Source organism: Aotus nancymaae, unplaced genomic scaffold (genome assembly GCF_030222135.1).
Source record: "Aotus nancymaae isolate 86718 unplaced genomic scaffold, 86718_ANA_hifiasm-v0.15.2.pri h1tg000002l, whole genome shotgun sequence".
Taxonomy (NCBI): Eukaryota; Metazoa; Chordata; class Mammalia; order Primates; family Aotidae; genus Aotus; species Aotus nancymaae.
The window spans coordinates 44,015,743-44,038,624 of record NW_026988413.1 but is presented as its reverse complement, the minus strand read 5'-3'; the positions used below and the strand labels follow the sequence as shown (position 1 = coordinate 44,038,624).

Genomic DNA, 22,882 nt, shown 5'->3' with positions numbered 1-22,882 from the left:
TTTAGTGATTTCTTTTGTTTTTCTTTTTTCCTATTGCTTTGAGCAAAAACCTTTAGTGATTTCTTATAAGTATTTTTTGTATCTTTGGACTTGGCTAAATCTGTTATGAAAGAGATGATTTAAGTATTTGTACTATATCCTCAAGAGATCTAGGCGGAAAATAAATACTGCTTACCATAGTCATATAATTTTAGAGAGTCCCTGGAAACACATTTTATTTTGTAGACATCCCAAATGATGATCTCTTCCAGTAGGGGAAAGTGATATCGTTGAATATTGATTTATATGTAAGAAAAGGCATGCTTTTCCTGTACAAATGCGGTAAAGAAATTGGACTTCCTGAGTTTCTCTTCTCTCCTTACAGCAGTGTCTTATGAAATCTGCAAAACAAGGGTAAATTTACTGTCATGTTTTATGAATGTTAGTTGCATGTACTGCTTCATAATTTTTAATTTACATGTATTTTCTCACTGTTGCTAACAGTGGCCTTAAGAATAATCAAGCTGTCATGATCCTAGTATTCCTGAGGATTTATTTATAAGAACTCAAACCCTACTACTTCAGCCATTCTTTTCTTTGGCATGTCTGCAGATGGACTCAGGTCTCTAAAAATACCTACATATATTGCATTTAAGTGAACTTCTTTACTTTACAGTTGGATAAAGTGATACATTTAATGAAAGTGAGCATTGTGGCAGCTTACAAAAACAAAATAAGAATGAAAATCCAATTAATCCATACATGCTCATTGAATTTCTGCTTAAGTAGATGCCTATACAAAGATGCCTGTACAAGGCATAGTACATATCATACAAGAGTGTAAAGTCTAGTTAGAAAAGAAAGATAAATATGTAAAATATAAATATATAAATATATATTTTATATCTAATAATTATTTAATAATAAATATTCAGTTAATTAATCTTTAATGTTTAATTATTAGAGCTTAATAGAGATAATGATAGAATGTCTTGCAGGCTTATGAAGATTAAGCAACATATAATGCACTTAGACTACTACCTGACACATAGAAGGCATTTAATAAATGTTAACCAATAAAAATAACAGTAATAATCCTGTGTCTTAACAGTGAGAAGCATTTGGATAAAGAGAGTTGTAGAGAAGGGAAGGAAGATACATATACATCTAAATGTTCAAGGTGTATTCAGGAAAATCGAGTAAAAGTCTACTCAGGCTTAGGTAAAAAAATTTTTATGGGGAGGAATATGAGATAAATTTGAAGAGGTAAAATGGAGCTAAATTGTGCAAATCCTTCAGTGGCAGGAACTTGACTTTGTAGTATAAAGACCCATTAATGTGTTCTTATTGCCCATCAGACTGACATGAAGTAAAAATAGTAAATGTAGCTGTGTAGAAATCAATTTCAAGCTGTCAAATCCTGAGAAAGATCAGACCAACTTGGGGATTGGAAGGAAGCTAACAATGACTGATGACTGGCCATATGCCATGCCTTGCATTTGGTACGTAGCTTCGTAGCACCCTGTGAGGTAGCTATTAAATGCCATTCTATTGATGAGTAAAATGTAGCATAGGAAGCTTTATTTGCCCAGGAACACATAGTGAATGAGGTGCAAAGCTAGAGTTTCAAACCAAATGTTTCCGATACATGCCTTTTAAGCCATGCCATGCCATGCCAGTGTAGTAATTATTTATCTGGCCTCTCATGTGCCTGGTACTCTAGACTCTGGGAATCTCTGTCCTGGATGTTCATGGTCTGACAAGTCTATAGGAAGGAAATTCAGGCTTGGATTGGAGTTTAGGGAAAGCAGAGGAGGTTTACAATAGCCAGCCACTGGAATTCTGATTAGAGGAGCACCAAAAAGTAAAAAAGGCTTGCCAAGCAACAGGAAGGCAGGCTGAATTTGCCATCAGTCATTTAATCACAATTTTATGCTACGTAGTGTGGAAGCATGAAGTTAGTGTGGGTGATTCTTCTGTGGGTGTTAGCAATGATTATAGGATCTATCTCTTTTATATAGAAAGAACTTTACAAATCAGTAAGAAGCATGTCCAGAAAGAAGTCTAAATCATTCAGTGAAACAAAAGTAACAATATACTTTTTCTTCTTCTGTCAAGTTAACAGGATTTGAAAATAACAGTACTAAATAGTGGCAAGAATGTCAAGAGATAAGTACTTTTTCAGCTGCTTTTAAGAATGTAAACTGGTATACCATTTCTGAAAGGTGCTTTGTCATCATGCATTGGAACTCTTAAAGATGTTTATGCCCTTGGCTCATAGTCTGCAAGAACTCATCCTAGGAGAATTATACAGCCAGAGGGTTTTGACGTCACTCACTTTACCACAGCTTGGTGTTTTTTTCCCTTATGTTGCTATTAATTATACTTTATCAAACAATTTTTTATTAATTAGAATTTCAGTCTAGTTTCTAAAACATGTAATTTAAACCAATCAAACTGCTTTATGATAATGAGTGTAGTGTGTAGTCAATGTTTGAGTGACCCCAGCTCAATATTTCAACTCGAGGATCTTGAATTGAGTATCTTGAGAATCTTAACTTAGGGATCTCAACTCAAGTCTATGAGGAAGACCCTCAAACCAGAGTATCAGTAAGGCATTTACTGACTTGATTTGCATTAATGATGATTGCATATGTATTATTGCTTAATATTTATTATTTCCTGTGTAACTCTAAGTAAAGCATATAGTTTAAGTACCTTTGTATGTTTTGTTTTTAGTTCAAAATAACTTTGTAACTTAAGGAAAGAAACTATATCTTATATTTAAACATCCTTCCTAGTCCTCCCTATACTCCTAAATTCATATTGTTATTTTCCCCCAAACCTCATTTTAAACAAACAAAACTCTGTTTTCTGTGTGAGTGGCTGGAGGTATATAGAGTTTAATGATTCACTGAAAATTGCAGTAGCAGATTTTATGCTAGAACTGTATTTCTTTTTCCACTTTCTTTGAGATTTCACTGGTTTCTTGACATTTGCAAGATTTGTATGTGTTCCCAGTTTTCTTTTTGAAGAGCTTTATTCCTACTTGACACTTCTTTGAATATTTTCATCCATAATCTGAAGGGAACTATAGAATTAAGAAGATTCTCGAGGATTTCAATAGCTCGTACACCTTCCCTTTAGCTTCCTTTAAAAATTCTCCCTTAATCTTGGTGCATTGTTCTCTTATTTTTCATCAATCTAGCTTAGTGTCGCCCAGTGGTTCTTTTCCCTCTTTTCTCTTAAATATATATATATATATGTTTCCCAAGATCTTATCCCACATTCAGGGCATGCACATCCATATAGCTACCACTGTTACGCCTATGGCTTCAATGTTAGTGCTGGTGCAGAGTAGGAATCAGAGTAAATATTCACGGATTGAATTCATCTACAGCTTTCATCCTGGCTCACTTCTGAATCCCAAATCTGAATTTCCTCATGTGAAACTTTTCCATATAGATTTCAAGTCAGCACTTTAATATGCCTAAAAACAGAACTTGATTTTTTTTTCCCTCCGCCAGAACTTGCTATTTGCCTGTTCTCCTTTTATTATATAATGATGCCACCATTCTTCTGGTCACTCAGTTTGGAAATCTCTAGAAGCATCTTTAATTCATTCCTTTTTTTCCCACCCCTATATCTAAGTCATTTGTCAAATCCTGCCAGGTCCAGCTGAGTCTCAGGTCCCACTTCCATACTCATACTTACCTTGTCTATAGACTCTCCTCTTCAGGCAACTGACACTGCCTCCAAATTTCAATATTAATAAATACTAATCAATAAATAACATAAATCACTTTATTCTTTTTTTTCTTTTCTGACAAGGTCTCCCTCTGTCGCCCAGGCTGGAGTGTAGTGGCTTACTGCAACCTCTGCTTCCTGGGCTCAAGCGATTCTCCCACATTGGCCTCCTTACTAGTTGGAACCACAGGTGGATGCCACCACGCCCACCTAATTTTTTTTTTTTTTTAATTTTGTAGCGATGGGGTCTCACTATATTGCCCAGACTGGTCTTGAACTCCTGGGCTCAAGGGATCTTCCCACCTCAACCTCCCAAAGTGCTGGAATTACAGGAGTGAGCCATTGCGCCTGGCCCTATTCTCTTCTTCAGAAACCTGCTCTGTTCTTTATTGTCTTCATGTTCTTAAGGTTTTCTAGGCTCAGACTGCATTTCTAGTGTTTTTCCCCTTTTTTCATTCAATTGCCCAGTGTCCAGTTAATTGGTTCATTCAACAAATACTTAACTTGCACCAGATTTTATTTTCTAAATACTATTGATATAGCAGTGAATAAAACAGGCAATAAGGCAATGATCCCTGCCCTTGTGAAATTTAGACTGTAATATAAACATTACTTTTCTCACATTTATCAAGTATTTTAGGTACTTTCAGGATTCTACTTTGTGAACGAGAAATGGCAGCCCCCACCTGTATAGATACATATCCCTCAAGGCATTGCTCAGCTGCCACATTTTCCAGAAGTTTCCTATATGCCACTTGCTAAAATTAGTAACTTCTTCTAATCTCTTTTAATACACTATTTTATTTGGCTTTTCAATTATAGTTATTTTAAAATCTGTCTTCCTTACGGGATTAGATGCCTCTCAGCAGTTAAGACTGTTGTATTCACTTTTGTATCTTCTCTTTGACTTGCTCATAAAGTATGAACTGAAATTTAATCCTAAAGTATTGGCTTGCATTTCTATAAAGCCATATAGTCAGATATCTCTGATTAACAAAGATATAATATAGCAAGGCAGACATCTGTAATCACTGCATTATACTTTTTACTTCAACATAAAAAGTCCTCAGTTTTCCATTTACTTACAGGAGAAAATGTGTGCTATTCATAAGCTCTCAGTAGCAAGATATAACTTAACTAAGTTTGGAAAGAGTGAAAGGTAACTGTATGAAGGTTTTTTTAAATCACTATTTTAGATGTCAGTTTGTGATATCATTCATGACAACTACAAATATTTTATGAAAGTTTTAACATATATAACAAATTTGTCTTCAGGAGAAAAACAGTGTTTTCTGTTTTTAATTCTACTTCATATGTCTCACCTCTCTGCACAATAAAGCCACAACAAAATGAAATTGCATATGTCCCACTGAGAAGATTGTTCTTCCTCATGCCACTTTTTAAAATATAGATTTTAGATACTTTCCATAAAGGATCAAATTACTATATGCCAGTAATCGCAAAGTAAAAAAAATCAGTATACATTTATACCTTTCTTGCATAATTCCTATTTTTGAGGCACAATATCTACAAGTTCTAATACTGCGTCTAAAATAATACTTTCCTAAATATAAGATAATATTTCCCATTGAAAGTAACATTGTTGTTAACAGTGCAACAGAGATCAATTTAACTGCAATGACCATTGAGTGAATTTAACCTTCAGATTAATGACTGCTTTCTTTGGGAAACAAATGTAATCATAATCTGTAACAATATTATTCTGAGTCGTAAAGTTTACCACTTTAAGCATCTTCAACAAGGACTTAAAAAAATTTACCTGACATTTTGTATATATACTCATTGAGTGTTACCACTGTTTAAAGGGAAATGCAAGGTCAAGGACAGTAGGAAACTTGTACACAACCATGGTTATAAACTGTATTAAACAGAAAGAGAAGCAGCTCAAACTCCTGTTTTCCAACCCTAGCCACCATTCCCTTTCTAATTGCACCAGAATACTTTGTCACATTTGATCTTTCTTTCTGAGCAAATGTGCCTTTTTTTTTTTTTTTTTTGAGACGGAGTTTCGCTCTTGTTACCCAGGCTGGAGTGCAATGGCGCGATCTCGGCTCACCGCAATCTCCTCCTCCTGGGTTCAGGCAATTCTCCTGCCTCAGCCTCTTGAGTAGCTGGGATTACAGGCATGCGCCACCATGCCCAGCTAATTTTTTGTATTTTTAGTAGAGACGGGGTTTCACCATGTTGACCAGGATGGTCTCGATCTCTTGACCTCGTGATCCACCCGCCTTGGCCTCCCAAAGTGCTGGGATTACAGGCGTGAGCCACCGCATAAAAAAAGGGGGCCACGGCGCCCAGCCCCCTTTATTTTTTTTAAGATAGAATGTCACCCTGTCGCCAAGACTAGAGTGCAGTGGCACGATTTTGGCTCACCGCAACCTCAGCCTCCCAGGTTCAAGCAATTCTCGTTCTTCAGCCTCCTGAGGAGTAGGTGGGATCACAGGCACTTGCCACCACACCCAGCTAATTTTTGTATTTTTAGTAAAGACAAGGTTTCATAATGTTGTCCAGGCTGATGTCAAACTCCTGACCTTAGGTGATCCACCTGCCTTGGCCTCCCAAAGTTCTATGATTATTGGTGTGAGCCACTGTGTCCAGCCAAATGTGACATTTTCTAAATTGACATTTGTTAGAATTAGTGAAAATGGCTGAACAGGACATAAATACATATGTAAATAAATAACAATATTCTGTTTTCATTGTAAATGAAAATCTGATTTCCTATTATCTTAGTTTAGTAGTGGATAGGAATTTCTTATTCTCTTGGGCCTAAGCTTCTTATATTTTCTTTTAAAACACAAAATATGTTTTCAGAGTTTCCTCTATCTTTAGAAAAACACAGTGCTATACCTGACCTTGAGTTTATACAGGAAAATACTTCCTCAGGCTGGTAATACTATACTGAGCTATGCCATGCTGATAGCTTTTTCCTTTTTCATCTAAAAGATGGGTATTTTGCAATCTCCCATGGCCACCTATTGAATTTTTTAAAGTCCTTCTCTTCCTACCTAAGCTAAATTCTCTTACACTTTTAATACAAATAGGAATTTGGCTTTTCTAGTTTTTTGTGTGTTTAACTCTTGCATATTCATTTTGTTTTGTAAATCTACCTTCTTTTTTCCTTGTGATGATATATTCCATGTGAATGATTAAATTCATCCCATTTTTTCCTCTCCTAGTTCATTTTTTTTAGATGTTCTGTCTGTTCTGTTTTGAAGGCACTCTTCAAAAGCTATCTCAGTAAGACTCAAAGTAGAAGAAAAATACTGTATTGCTATCCTGTGTAGCAAGCAGATGGTTGTTGCCTTTATCATTGCAGTTTCAGAAACGGTGGGAGGTACTGATATCTTTCAAGAAGGTGAGATATTAGTCAGATCAAATCTCATGGATTTGGGGGTGTATATCATCATCCAGTTAAGAAATTTCTCTGTCTTTTATGTTTCACTGTCTTATTTTAGTCATTGACATGGATGGCATTTCCTCGTTTATTTATTAAGATCCTTAATGTTACAAAGTTAACTTTCCATCATCTCTCATGATGAAAAATGTAGATTTCATTGATTGATTTTAAAGAAACTGCATTGTGCCATTAATAATTTTTGTTTCAGTACAGTTATCCCTGCCTTCTACATGCAGAGGTGTATGATTAAGTATGTTAAATATTATTTAATATATCGTTTGAGTATATTGCTAACATAAATTCAAGTGCTCAAGTGATCAGACTCTGGCAAACAGATCAGTCATTCCCAGTGCTATTCAGTGACCCTTTTGACACTTAAAAGGGAATTTTTGGGGTGGGGAAAGTAGCTTTTTATTTGACCCCTGGTGTGAGGGCTTCTAAAATATTTAAGTCAGTTGTAGGCAGGTTCCATTCTGAAAGTTGTTGAAGCTATGTATCATTATCTGTACAAAAAATTTATTCATGTTTCCATTTTACTTTATTAACCAAACTTGTCTTTTAATCCTTAAATTACTGGAAATTTACTGAACTTTTTATACTTCAATTTCCTCATATTGAATATTACATCAGGTAGAATAAAAGATGTGATAGAAAAAAAATTTCACCATAATACTGAGTGGGATTAAAATGAAAATACCATCTTACTGTCAGAAGAGATAAGAAATGGCAGGCAGAACAAGAGGAGATGGTATTATGTCTTTAGCCAGCCTCAGTTTGAAACAATTTGAAAACTCTTTCAGTAACTTAGACAATGTTCACTTATTCCCATCATGTAACTAGTAATTACAATTATCCAATACTTTCAAATTTATTTAGAATAAAAACTCAAACTTATTACCAAGATCTCAAAGGAGCAGGTGCATGCCTCTCTGAGTCACTCTCCCACGTCTCTCTCACCCACTTTCTCCTGTGCTCACTGTACTTCAGCCATACTGGCCATGTCTCAAGCACACCAAGCTGTTTCCAGCTTTAAGGGCTCCACACTTGCTGTTTGCTCTTCTTGGAATGCTCTTCTCTAGAATCTCATGAGCCAGGCGCAGTGGCTCATGCCTGTAATCCCAGTACTTTGGGAGGCCAAGGCGAGAGAATCGCTTGAACTCAGGAGACCAGCCTGGGCAACAAAGCAAGACTCTGTTCCCTAAAAATAATAATAGTAACAAGAAGCTTTTTTGAAGGAAAAGGGAAGAGTTTTTGGAGAAGATGAGCCTCTGGAATGGTACTACAGGCAAAGGAATGCTTCGAAAGTACTTAGGGAAGCTAAAGACATGTAGAGTAATTCATATAGCTGAAATGATTTAGGAAAAATTGCCTTCTGTGGAGGATTAACTTTAGCTATCAGCTACAATGTTTTGGAAAGTAGATACTCAGTAGTTATGCTGATTGGTTAATTTGTTGGAAATTCCTTTCTCAGGGGGTAGGAAAGATTTAAACCTATTCTGAATTTGAGGTTATAACCAAATAGAAGTCATAGATTACAGAACCCAATGTAATACTCAACTTTTAATGAGCCTTTAGGAAATTTTTACTGAATAAAATATGTTTTAACTGATTGGAGTACCCAACTCAACTGTTTTCACTAAAAAATAAACCAAAAAATCTTCTCTCCTTTATATTTTAAATGTATTTACTCTGATGGAATATAGGGACTAGATAACAAAGAAGCAGCTGTGGCCCCTCTTTTTAATTACTGATGACTGATATACCATTCTCCATGCCTTAATGTCAGTTCCTCAAAGGAATGCCAGTCCAGTGTCTCCAGTGCTTCTACTGATAAACTCTTGAGTGCTCACATTCTTCAAGAGAAGAGGCTCATCAGCATTCCGTATGTATTAGGGAGCTCTGCCATTTGACCTGCATTCTTGGTTTTGGTATTGTAAGTCACTTCAAAAGAAAGCTAGTACTTTGTGACTCCTTTGTTTCAACAAAACGGACCTTTTTCTGCATCTGATTAAAGAGAATTTTAATTTTTGTTACTTTCCTTTTAAGTTTCCATTTTGTTGACCATGTACTATTTATTTTCTATCCTGAGCTTTAATTAATGGCTGAAAACTTTAATCCTAAATTCTAAACTGTTTCTGAACTGCTTGCTCTTTAAGGTTTTCTCTCCCCTGAGATTTCTGAATGTTTATGTTTTTATCCCTTTTCTAGAGTCGCTGTTTTATAATCACAGCATGTAAGCAAAAAGGGAATGCACGCTAGATCTCTACTGCTCTCTAGACATTCAGGGAGCACAGTGACCAAGCGGTGGTACTGTAGGTCTCCTCATCTGCCTCCTTTTCTACGCATCTTTCTATCAGGTTGTTCCCAGACCTGACCTACCCTGTCTTTTAAAAGAAAAGACCTTCATTTTCATAAATATTAAGTATTTTAAATATTAAATTATTTAATATTTAAATCTTTTATCACCCAATGCATGCCTATAACTTTTTTTGAATGTTCTAAGGAAAGTGCATTGCAAAACTTGCTTGACAAACTGCAGGTTAGGTTCTCTCAGGCCTGTCTTTACATCCAGCTCTTTTACCCTAGAATACTAATACACACACAGGTACCCTCTAGAAGAAGAACTCAGGAATAATTATATTATTTCTCAACATTTTTGGCCCCATCCCTAGCAGGAGCCATTGTCCACTTTGCAGTGCAGGATTTGGGTCCTTCTCCCAGCAGCTTATAGCTTTTGTTTTGTATACTGAAGAATGGTCCTCAGAAGCAAGCTAGGGTTTGTGCCTGTTCACATCAAAGGGCTCCTGTTCATGCCTCTTTGCCCTACTCCTAGTCTTTCTCCTGAGAACTTGGAGGAAGCCCATGGGAGAGTTGGGGACCCCTAAGTCTAGGACTCCCAGGGATTTTGCCTTTAAGATTTATTTAAAGTACAAGCTTTTGTCTTACTACTTGCCTTTTCCTCCCGTGCTCTGCCAAAGGTGAAAGAAATAGTTCATATGTTCGTGTCTCTCCTCAGAGAGGCTAATCACATTTTAGAATTCATTTTGTCTAGTTGCCTTGTAACTTCAGGTCTTTGAACTCAAAATAAGTTATGAAAAAAAAAAATTTTTTTTTTGAGACAATCTCTCTCTGTCACCCAGGCTGCAGTTCAATGGCACAATCTCAGCTCACCGCACATCCACCTCCTGGGTTCAAGCAATTCTTGTGCCTCAGCCTACCAAGTACCTGGGATTACAGATGGATGCCACCATGCCTGGCTAATTTTTTTGTATTTTTAATAGAGATGGGTTTCACTACATTGACTGGGCTTGTCTCCAACTCCTGACATCAATTATCTATCCACCTTGGCTTCCCAGTTGAATTTTTTTGATTATTCAGCTTTTTGTCATTGGTAGAATGTTCTTTTGTATCTATCTTTATCCTAAGTAGAAATTGAGCTCTTCCCTCCCCTGCTTAATTTTAAGTAGTATCTTAGTGGTTAAGTGCTACTTTTGGTTAAGGTAGATGCTTTTTTTTTTCCTTTTATAGAGTTCAAAAAGATAAATACATACATACATATGTATTTAGTATGTATGCATATGTACAAATACATATGTATCTGTCTACTAAATGAGGTATAGCTTCAAGGGACTATTGACCCTGTCAGCTAGTTGTCATAAGTTCTAAAACCTGTTATTATGGCTTGGTATTTAATCTTGGTGTTGACTTACCTATCAATTATTGTATCACTAAATTGCAGTATTTGATTATGTTTTAAGTAAAATTTCAATGCCCCAAGAGAAATAGCACTTGAAGATAAATTCTCTCAGCAAGGCAATTTACTTCTATAGAAGGGTGCAGCTCACAGATGGAGTAATGGTGGCCACACACTTGGATAAGGGGGTAGGGGGTACTTATGCCTGACAGGGGTCATCCCTACTGCTGTGTCATTCCCCTATTGGCTAGGGTTAGTCTGCACAAGCTAGACTAATGCCAATTGACTATTTTAAAGAGAGCAGAGGTCCAAGCTGGATTGGCAGAGTGGGTGTTTTGGCAGGAAGGACAGTTACAGGTGGATCAGAGCAGGTAGCCAGGGGTGACCTAGGTCAAAGAAGGTGACCAGAGCAGGTGACTGGATCAGGTGACAAGGATGAGTCAGGATGGAACTGGGGGCCGGGGAATAGATGTGAACTACTGATTATGACTGGTAGAGAAGGTTGTTTACTGGAAGTACAAGGAAGTTAAACTTTGGAGAATTAAAGAATAAGAGAGCTGAACATACTGACGTGCTGATTCTTTGAAGAGAAACTTGGGGTTCAGTATAACAGTTATCTTCATATGTATTTTGCCAAAAGTTTGTCTGGAGAACATGCCAGCAAATTTTGTCACTGACTGCCAGATGTTCCTTGGATAATTTTCTGATACCCACCAAAAAAGGACTAGGCATCTGGTAACACCTTACTTAAATTTTAATCCATTTAAAATTATGACCATGACTGGGCTGAGTGGCTCACTCCTGTAATCTCAGCACTTTGGGAGGTGAGGTGGATGGATCACTTGAGGCCAGGAGTTCAAGACCAGCCTGGCCAACATAGCGAAACTCTGTCTCTACTACAAATAAAATTAGCCAAGCATCCTGGCACATGGCTGTAATCCCAGATTCTTGGGAAGCTGAAGCACAAGAATCGCTTGAACCCAGGAGGTGAAGGTTGCAGTGAGTCGAGATCACACTACTACTTTCCAGCCTGGACAACAGAGCAAGACTGTGTCTTAAAAAAAAAAAATTGTGACCACAACATATGAGGTACAACTTTGGAAGCCAATAGTTGGTGTTAGGAGGATGGATGAGGATTAGTGGACTGTGGTCTAGTTTGTGGGTATTCTCTTCAGTCATTTTTGAGTAACAATTAAATAACTTTTCATGCAAGTTCTAGTCTGTGCTTACGATGTAGAAGAGGAAAGATATTTTCCCTCATTCACCTCTAGTTTCATGACAGACCTGTAAAACGAAAGACAGATTAACAAAGGAAAAGCATACAAAATGTATTTAGTATGTTTTACTTGACACAAGAACTGTCATAAGGAGATGAAGACCCAAAGAAACAAGAACCTGTGCATTTTTATGCTAAATGTGATGAAGAAGTGGATAGTCGTGGGGAAGTATGATTAGACAAGGGGGCTATAATCTGGTAAGAAACTGGAGAGGACTTAGCCAAACCTGTCAGTTTAGATTCTTCTCTTTATCCTTGTGTCTTCAGAGATCAGGATGTTCCTTTCCTCCAGGTATAAGAGAGGGCACCTTTTGACAGAAGCCTTTATGATCTGCTTTAGGGGAAATGGGGAAGGATAAGGTAAAAGTGAGCTTCCTGCTTCTGCTATTTTGGCCAAGGTGCCGTATTTTGGGGTGGCATGTTCTGAACCCCATCACTGACTACTCAGTTTTTATAAGAGAGAGTCAACCCAAATGTTTCCTCCTGATGATCTCCTCAAGCATGTGCCTCTGTATCCATGTGAGCATCTATAAAAGCAACATTCCAGTTACTGACTGGAAGAAAGGCAGATTCAAGATTATAACCAACCAATACTTACAAAAACTGTGTTCAGGGAAGATTGTTTGAGGAAGATTGGAGACTGATTATAGAAAAATTTCATAATTTCATAATTAATTATGAAAAATTTCATTATTTCTCTATATAGTCTTAAACAATCAGCCTCTAGTCAGGAGACAACAAGTATCTGTACTGCATCATGACAACCCACACCCCACCCCTCTGTACTGTTTTCACTGAGTTTGAGAGTGTGCTTTGGGATAAGTGTTAGCTTTTTTTGAGGATCGATATCGGAAACAATCCTATGTTGTTTTTTCTATTAATCCTAAGTATGTTGTCCATTATACATATACTAATTATGTACCCACAATGATTCTGACACCGGTTACCTAGACAGGCCAAACTTCACAAGTTAAGGGCAAAGTCCTTCACAGACTATCCTCACTTCAAACAACAGCCACAAATTGGAGGTTCCTCAGGATACTTCTGACTATCTGGCTACAAATTCAGGGGTTCCCACTACTCTCACAGGTTCAAATAGTTTGTTATAATGACCCACAGAACTCACAAAAGCACTATACTTGTGATTACAGTGTGGTCATAGCAATAGGATACAAATCAGAACAGGTCAAACAGAGAGACACATAGGGTGAGATCTGGGAGATTCCCAAATACAAAGCTGCCATCCTTCCTAGGGATGCATTGTCCTCCTGGCACATCAGTACATAACAATACCCAGAGTAATGCCAACCAAGAAAGTTTACTGGAGCTTTGGTGTCCAGAGTTTTTATTGTGGCTTCGTTGAGGAGGTGTAATTGATTAAATCTTTGGTCACATGGTTGAGCTTGATCTCTAGCTCCCCTCCCGCCCCAGGAAATGAGGCTGATCTTATGTGGCTCGGAGCCCCAACCCACTAATCATGTGGTTGGTCTTTCTGGCACGGCCAGTTCCCATTCTGAGTCATCTCATTTATATAAACTCTCAGATGTGGTCAAAGGGCCCACTATGAATTACACAGACACTCCAGTCACTCAGTAAATTCCAAGGGTTTATAAGTTACCTCCTAGGAACGGACAACAAAGGGCATCCAAATTCTCCACACAAACACCTTTATCTGGTGTGTTTCCCTTGTCTGCCAAAGCTGAGAGCTCAATCTAGGGCCCACCTTTAGGTTAGATTTGAGAGAGAGAGAGAGAGTTCTTCTATTTTTTATTTGCAATTTAGGTGCCCACCCTATTTTTTTCTTTCTTCTTTTACTCCCATTTCTATGCTACATTGTTCTATAGCAGCCTGAAACATTTATTAGAACTAAGTGAAATAATCCCAGGTACCTCAGAGTTAACCCATGCTTCTTAAAATAAAAAGCAGGAGGAATAGGAAATTCTGCTGCCTTTCTGTGGAGGCTTTGAGCCACTGCTATAATTTTCATGGGGAGATCTGTTGTGTTCTATATTGGAGGAGTGCCACTGGACTCCTAGGCTGAGAATGCCTAGCTGGTTCTGCCATGCTGCTGCCTTTAAGCTGGCTTGGGAAGGAACCTGAGGAATGTGACTTTTTCTCTCATAGCCACTCATATATCCATTTAGCCAAGAAAGTCTATTGTAAATCTATTGCTTGACAGTAGCCATAAAATGTTTTTGATAGTCATAGCTAATAACATTAGTCTTGGTTTTACTTTTGTGTGTTAATGCAGGTTGTTTCCACTGGATTTGTCATTTTAAGCATCAGTTTTTACTTTCCTATGTATAAATTTTTACCTAAATAAACATTTTTGAATTGCTCTTTCATAAATTGACTGATTATTATATTTTTCAACCTAACTCACGTTTTCATTTTCTACCTATGTGTCAATCCCCTATGACTATGTTGAGTGCCATCTGCTATCTCTGCTGTTTTACTAATGTTTTCTCTGCTTTTAGCTTATGAATAAAGATGAAAGACTAGGCATTGACCCCTTTGCTGTCACACTTGACATTTTATACTAATTAGAAAAACATATAGCTTATTATTATGACTCTTTGCCTAGTACATAAGCTGACCTTATATTCCTACAACTATGGTTTTTCTAAGCATATTTGTAATGAAAATTTTATCTGATTTTATCAACTTCTTTGAGAGGCTCAAACATATAACGTCTGCGCCATGCTCTTCATCCCCCTATTCCTAGTATATAGCCCAGAATAAACCTAGTATATAGCCCATGAATAAAACCTGGTATATAGCCCAGCATGAATTTGTTCTAGAAAACATAAAACCACAAAGTAGATGGGCACATCTCCGATTTGCACATCTTTGTGGTGGTTTCTATGAGTGTCTCCTGATTTTTTTTTGGTTCATAAGTGCCTTCAAACATATGCCACAGATAATTCTATTTGGTGCTAAGCTTTGTGAAGGAAATAAAGAGTAAGGGAAAGAAAAAGAGAGAGAAAAAGAGGAAGAAGGAGAGGAGAAAAGAAAATAGAAAAGAAAAAATATTTTTCTTCATTGCGCAAGTAGCTTCTACTCAGTTTTTTTTTTGCCTGATTAGCAGTTGTCAGTGTGTTTACAGCAGAAGAAGGATGCACAGAATTTAAAACTATTTTGTTTTCTCACATCCTAGCAAGGTAACAGCAATAGGAATAAAGGTGCTAGGGCATAGTGATAATGTAACCGTCTTCTACCTAGACTTCTTTTAACCACTTGAAGTTTTGAAGAAATAGAAGCCATGGGCAGCAACTCCATTCAACAGTTATTGTATATTCTGTCTATAATGCACAGTGGAGATTACAAAGATGAATAAAACAGTTCTGCCTTCAGTTAGCTTATTATCTGGTAGAATACATTTTGAATTGATTACATAAAGATAATAACATTAACAACGTTTTCCTGTGAGTCATTCATACACTTTGGAAGACTATTAGTTTGGAAAAAAAAAAAAAATCTATGCATCAGAGCCTGAGTCCTACCTAGGCAGATAAATTATTTTGTAGTTTAAGATTTAGAGGTAGGGTACCTAACAACCAAATGAAATGTATGAACCTAGGGTGGTCTTGAGTAGAGGTTAGGAGGAATATTTAAAAACATTCTTGGCTCACGCCTGTAATTCCAGCACTTTGGGAGGCTGAGGTGGGCGGATCACGAGGTCAAGAGATACAGACCATCCTGGCCAACATGGTGAAACCCCGTCTGTACTAAAAATACAAAAATTAGCCGGGCGTGGTGGCGCGCGCCTATGGTCCCAGCTACTCGGGAGGCTGAGGTGGAAGAATCGCTTGAACCCAGGAGGCGGAGGTTGCAGTGAGCCGAGATTGTGCCACTGCACTCCAGCCTGGCGATAGAGCAAGACTCCGTCTCAAAAAAAGGAAAAAGAAAAAAATTCTTAGGGTAATTGAAGAAATCTAAGTATTATCTGGATAACTACAAGCGATTTTGAAATTACTGTTGATTCTCTTACTTGAGATGATAGTGGTTTTGTGATTATACGTAGGGGAATGTCCTTATTCTTAGGAGAGGCATGCTGAAGTTTTAGGAACGAAGTATCATTGTATCTGCAACTTATTTTCAAATAATTCAGGCAAAAGAAAGTATATAATATACCAATGTATGTGTACATGTGAAGAGAGAGAAAGAAACAGGCAAAACATTCACAATTATCGAATCTAAGTATTGAGTATAAGAATGTTAATTGTACTGTTTATTTAACTTTTCTGTGTTGGGGAAATTTTTCATAATAAAAATTTTTTTAAATGAAAGAGACAGTATCAAAGTTTAGGGAAAGCTACCTGTCTTATTTAGTTCCTGGTTTACAAGTTCATTTAGAATGTCATGACACAGCTATGTCAGCAAAGCTAATTTCAACAGATAAAGGAGAGCTTTCTTCTCCTTAATTTATTGAATTGATTACAGTACAAAAATAAAAACTGTTACAGACATAATAGTTACAGATTTAAATTTTTTTATTTTCACGTTTTATGTATAAGTGAAAAATGGTCAGAAGTATATATGATATCTTTGGTGTTATTTTAAGAAATTTATAAGGCAAACACTTCGTAGACTAAACTTAATTAAAGTGAAAAAGAGGGAAACCTTGATATCATTATTTCAATTCTTAATATATTTTAAGAAATAAAACAAAAGTAGTTGTATTCTATAGCACTATACTTCATTTTCCTTAGCTGTTGGGGTTTATAATTATCACTCTAGTTCATTTCTTTATCATGACTTGCATCTTCTATTTTGCTCAAAAAGTCATCTTCGTAATAAACTATATTTATGCTCTTAAAACGTAGGTTTTTAATTTCTTTCTTCAGATAGGGTCTCGCTCTCTTGCTCAGGCTGGAGTGCAGTGGTACGATCACAGCTCACTGCAGCTTCAAGCTTCTGGGCTAAGTGATCATCCCACCTCAGCCTCCTGGATAGCCAAACTACAGGCATGTACCACCATGCCTGGCCAATTGTTTTATTTTTAGTAAAGATGGGGTCTTCCTATGTTGCCCAGGCTGTGTTTATAATATTAAAAGTAAAAATGAGTTTTTAAAAGTAAAAACCTATCCCCAAAGCTCTACTCATATACCAAGTAAAATTCTCTCTATATATTTTATAAAAATTGTCCGTTATAAGTTTAAAAAAAAAAACTTTAGGATTTTAAAAAATCATAATCAACAATAAATTTCTTAGAATAGTTTACTTATTCAGTAGACCATTCTCTTTGTTTAAACAAATTATCAACTTACTGTTGCTGTGGGAAGCTCATTTTACTTTATAAATGAAATATAATCTAAATAATAAGTGCCAACTATATGTCAGTAAAGGATAATCAAGTGTGTTATAAACCCCTTTCCTTTGCGAAAGCCATTTTGATTTTCAGTAGAGCACATAGATTTGTGTGTTTATGTTGTTACACCTGGAGTATAAATTTAGTCATCATGTATTTAATGAGAATCTACTATAAGAAAGTGTGTGCATATGGCATAGAGGAGCTCATTTTCTGTGAGTAGAGATGGTTGGGATGCAGTTTTCCTGAAGACCAAGCTTTGTAGATGCCAACTGAATGCTATAAAACTGTGGTTAAAAAAAGGAAGTATCACTTCTAATACAAAAGCAGTCTGGGAAAGTCACTTTAATGATTTGTAGAATGTTTCACAGGCAATTTAGAGATCACCAGAAACTGAGTTCTGGGAAGTGGCATGCCCAAGGCCACACTAAGAACTACTTCATCACAAAAACCAGACAGAAATATAGAACTCCTAAGTGTCAGGCCATTGTTCTTTCCACTCACCACAGAGATACAGCATTTGAACTGACCCTTGAATAGGCAAAGATGGGCAAAAGAGGGAACGATTACTCCAGGCCATTAAGTGGCATCAGAAATCATAGCAGGTAGTTGAGAACTGCTATTGAAAATAATAACACAGGTAAATTACAGCACGAGTTCTTGCTTTACCCTATAACATAGGGTTATATGGGGAAGAAACGTAAGAGAAGACTTTTAAAAACCTAGGTTAGAGGCCAGGCGCAGAGGCTCACACCTATAAAGCCCAACATTTTGGGAGGCTAAGGCAGGAGGATTGCTTGTGCCCAGGTGTTTGAGGCCAGCCTTGACAGCATAGAGAAACCCACCCTGTCTCTACAAAACAAAATACAGAAAATTAACCAGGCATAGTGATGTGTGCCTGTAGTCCAGCTACTCCGGACACTGAGGTGGGAGGATCACTTGAGCCCAGGAAATTGAGACTGCAGTGAGCCATAGCACTCCAGCCTGGGTGACAGAACAAGACCCTGTCTCTAAAGAAAAAACAAAAAAACCTAGGTTGGAATCAGGTACAGAGCATTGTGAATGCCATGCTACATACTGTGGATTTTATTCAATAGGAAACAAGGAGCCATTAAGGTGTTAGTTAAGATTTTATTGATTACCAGTTTTAGATTTATTTCCAGATAATGTCATTACATATTTGCTGATTAATTTTTTACAGGTCCATTTACAGTCAGATTTTGTCTTCCATTCCTCTGAGAATGCATCAGATAAACATACTTTTAAAATATATGTACAGGGAAAGTCTTACCTATAAATCCATCTATCTGGTATCTGGTAAGCTCAGTAGATCCAAATTGTAGAGAACCCAGTAATAACAGACAAATCTTACCAGATAAAAATAATTCCCCTGCAGCTCATCAAGGAAGATACTAGGAGCTACTTTAGGTACCAAACATATGTGAGTTAATTTTATTGTTAGAATTTGATGATCTGTTTCTCCTTAGCTGAGTTTTAGGAGTCCCTAAGTCCCTATAATTTTGTTCTAGGTTAAAAGAAAGAACAGAAGATCTAAACAGAGGATAGCAAATGGAAAGGAGGTGTAGATGGGGAAACCAGTTGGTGGGTGTAGAAGTAGACCCACTACAAGGATGAAAAGCTTCAGTGAATAAAGGGAGAGAAACATAGATGGCCATAAAAGAGAGAGAATAAAATTAAACCAAAGAGCACAACAGTTTGGAGTCATTTACAAAGTGATCCTTAAAGTAAAATACATTTGTATTACAGTATAGTCTGGTAGTAATTGTTCACAGCAAAGACCCTGTATCATATAGAACAGGTTAAATTATGTCTTGAATTTGGAATGCAGAAAAACGTAAGAATTGTCTTAGAAACCATCTTATACAAAACTTAACCCTTCAAATATCAAACTAAAATTTCTGTGATCTAGAAAATCTACTTATCTAGAATTCCTCTTTTTCCAATTAAACTAGAAATGAGGAATAATTATATTTGCATATATTATGGTTCAATATAAATGAGCTGCTCCACATTTGGGGCTTAGGACACACTAAAATGGTTGTTATTTTAGTGTGTCTTAAGCCTCAAATGCTGAGCAGCTCATTTATATTGAACTCATCTCCATGAGACTTCTGTGTGGGTATTTTGTAAGAAAGATTTGAATGCTGCCCTACCCCTCCAGGTCGCTGTCCCCTGGATTCTGAAGTTGTTTGTCACTAAATGGGAAGGTCACTGTTCTAAGCTCTGTATCTGCATATGCTACAGTGGGTACCTTCTGAGAAAAAAGTAAATGTGGTATCATGAAAATAGCACCAAATTTCATACCAAGTAGCTATGTAGCTTTAAACATATCCTCTAACATCTCCTATAGGGAGTCAGTAGATAGTTTCATGAGATCCCCTTCAGCTGCATGTTGTAAAAAGCCAGTTCTATACAATATTGGTCAGAAAGAAAATCTTACTAGAGCAGAGAGGTTAGATGTAGTTAGTAGAAATAGAATACATTAATAGGGAGACACTGGAAAAATTGTCTTCTTTTGAGAAGTGTGTTAATATCTTTCTCCCACTTTTTGATGGGTTTTTTTTTTCTTATGTTTCTTGGCTGTGTAAATGTCATCTTTTGAGAAGTGTCTGTTCATATTGTTTGCCCACATTTTGATGGGGTTGTTTTTTTTCTTGTAAATTTGTTTAAGTTCCGTGTAGATTCTGGATTTTAGCCCTTTGTCAGATGGATAGATTGCAAAAATTTTCTCCCATTCTGTAGGTTGCCTGTTCACTCTGATGATAGTTTCTTTTGCTATGCAGAAGCTCTTTAGTTTAATTAAATCCCATTTGTCAATTTTGGCTTTTGTTAACGTTGCTTCTCGTGTTTTAGTCATGAAGTCTTTGACCATGCCTATGTCCTGAGTAGTATTGCCTAGGTTTTCTTCTAGGGTTTTTATGCTTTTACACCGTTAGTGGGAGTGTGAATTAGTTCAACCATAGTGGAAGACAGTGTGGTGATTCCTCAAGGATCTAGAACCAGAAATACCATTTGACCCAGCAATCCCATTACTGGGTATATATCCAAAGGCTTATAAATAATTCTACCGTAAAGACACATGCACATGAATATTTATTGCAGCATTGTTCACAATAGCAGAGAATTGGAACCAACCCAAATACCCATCAATGCTAGACTGGATAAAGAAAATGTGGCACATATACACCATGGAATACTATGCAGCCGTAAAAAAAGATAAGTTTATGTCCTTTGTAGGGACCTGGATGAGGCTGGAAACCATCATTCTGAGCAAACTAACACAGGAACAGAAAACCAAACACTGCATGTTCTCACTCATAAGTGGGAGTTGAACAATGAGAACAGATGGACACAGGGAGGGGAACATCACACACCAGGGCCTGTCGGGGGTGGGGGGCTACAGGAGGGATAGCATTAGGAGAAATACCTAATGTAGATGATGGGTTGATGGGTGCAGCAAACCACCATCTCACATGAATACCTGTGTAACAAACCTGCACGTTCTGCAGATGTATCCCAGAACTTAATGAATAATTTAAAAAAATGAGAAAACTGAGGATTAAAGACGTTCAACATCAATTATATGTGAGAGCCATATTTCAAATTCAGATTTGCTGCATGTTTCAGAGCCTAAGCTCTTAACTGCTGTACTGTGGTCAGAAATGGTTGCATGGTAGAAGCAGGAATCAAGTAGAATCTTGATGAACAGATAAGATTTGTAAAAGTGAAAAAGCAAAAGGAAATAAAATGACCTCAGGAAAAATAACATATGGAACCACCTTGATTATAGCAGGATATTACCAGAGCATATTTTAAATTATTTGAGTTGAGGTGCAACAAATTAATTATGCATGAAAATATTAAGAAAAATTCTAGCAGCAAAAAGAGGATAAATATGATGGAAAAGTGATTGAAATCAGGGAGACCCCTTAGGAGACTTTATTTATAGTAACCCACAATGACTGAATAAAAACCGAACTGGAGGGTGACCTTGGGAATGGTGGAGAAAAGTTATATTGAAAAGTCAAGTGAATCAAGTGAAAAATGGATCAGAATTTGATTACAAATTAAACTGAGAATTAGGGAGAGGAGCAAATCAAAGATCTAACCTCAGTTTTGGTTTTGGAAGAGGGTAAGGATGGTAGAACACTGGAAAAGACAGGGTAGCAAAGGATAGTAAAACCTTGTTGACTTTATTTTCCACATAGCTGTTCAAGTGGAGTGTTCTGTAAGCATTTTGTGATACAGACTTGGAGTTTAATGCAAAAACAGGAATAGAGAAATGTGAAATGTTGACAACTTTTATATACTCCCTTTATGCTTCCAGCCTAGTTTCCTCCCATCCAGACTTAGACATTTTTTATTAGGCAACTGTGCATTAAGATAATACCATAAATCTGTTTCTACTTTCCAGAAAGAAATTCTGGAACAACAGCAGCAAGAACGAAATGATACCAATTTTCATGGCATTTGTATGTTTTGCAATGAAGAATTCCTTGGAAACAGGTTTGCCATTATGCATCTTTAAATGTTACTGTTTTTAATTTGAAAACTCATAAAAACATTCCTGTTGGTTATATAAATTAAGTTCTATGTGTTGGCTCAGGACCCTTTTGTATATAAGCAGTACTTTTAAAAAATATACCCAACATCAAAGATGGACTGTAGTTGCTCTAAGCAGTGAAGGGAAATAAATTCTTAAAATGACAGAAGCAGATTTATGTTTGATATTGTAGGGCTTTTAAAATTAGCTGACCAGCAAGATCAGTAGTATGCAACAAACTACTGCAAATTCATCTCTGTATACTAACTTGTTTCCTCTAAATCATTGCTAATTGTTCACTTGATTATTAAAAATAAAGACATAAAAAAGAAGTGGGGGCATTGGTGGTTCTATCGCCAACCCCAGCTGAAGCTCTGACTCTAGTGGGTTGTGTAGCCAGTGCCACAGTCTGAGATGAACCCTGAATGATCCAGCCCAGTGGAGGAAGGGCACAACCCACCACTAGAGGGGTGGGATTGGGCTACATGTTTTAACAAAAAACACAGGAAGCCAACACAGCAAAGGGACGGTGTTCTTGACAACCCAGCAGCGCCTACAGGTCAACGGAAGACGCGGTCCTAATCTCCCAGCATAAACAAAAAAGACACAGGAAGCTTCCCTAGTAACCTGAAGGAGTCCCTAGAAACCCAGTAGCGCCCCTACAGGCAGACAAGCGACCTCATCAAGCAGCTCTCTGACACCACAGCCAGATAAATCCACAAAGATGAGAAAAAACCAGCGTAAAAAAGGTGAAACCATCAAAGACCTCTTCTCCTTCAAGGGATCACAACTCCTCAACAACACAGGATCACAACTTGACTGAAAAGGAGTGCGAAGAATTGACGGAAGCAGGATTCAGAAGGTGGATAATGACAAACTTTTCAGAGCTA

General features: G+C 37.1%; 1 protein-coding gene across 1 annotated transcript in view; it reads left to right on the top strand.

Annotated features, from left to right (window-relative positions):
- ZNF277 (zinc finger protein 277) overlaps positions 1 to 22,882 on the top strand; it is a 141,735-nt gene that overhangs the window by 86,288 nt on the left and 32,565 nt on the right. The window contains exon 5 of the mRNA XM_012457014.2: positions 21,864 to 21,955. Coding sequence (XP_012312437.2) covers positions 21,864 to 21,955 — 92 coding nt within the window. The remainder of the gene's footprint in view (positions 1 to 21,863; positions 21,956 to 22,882) is intronic.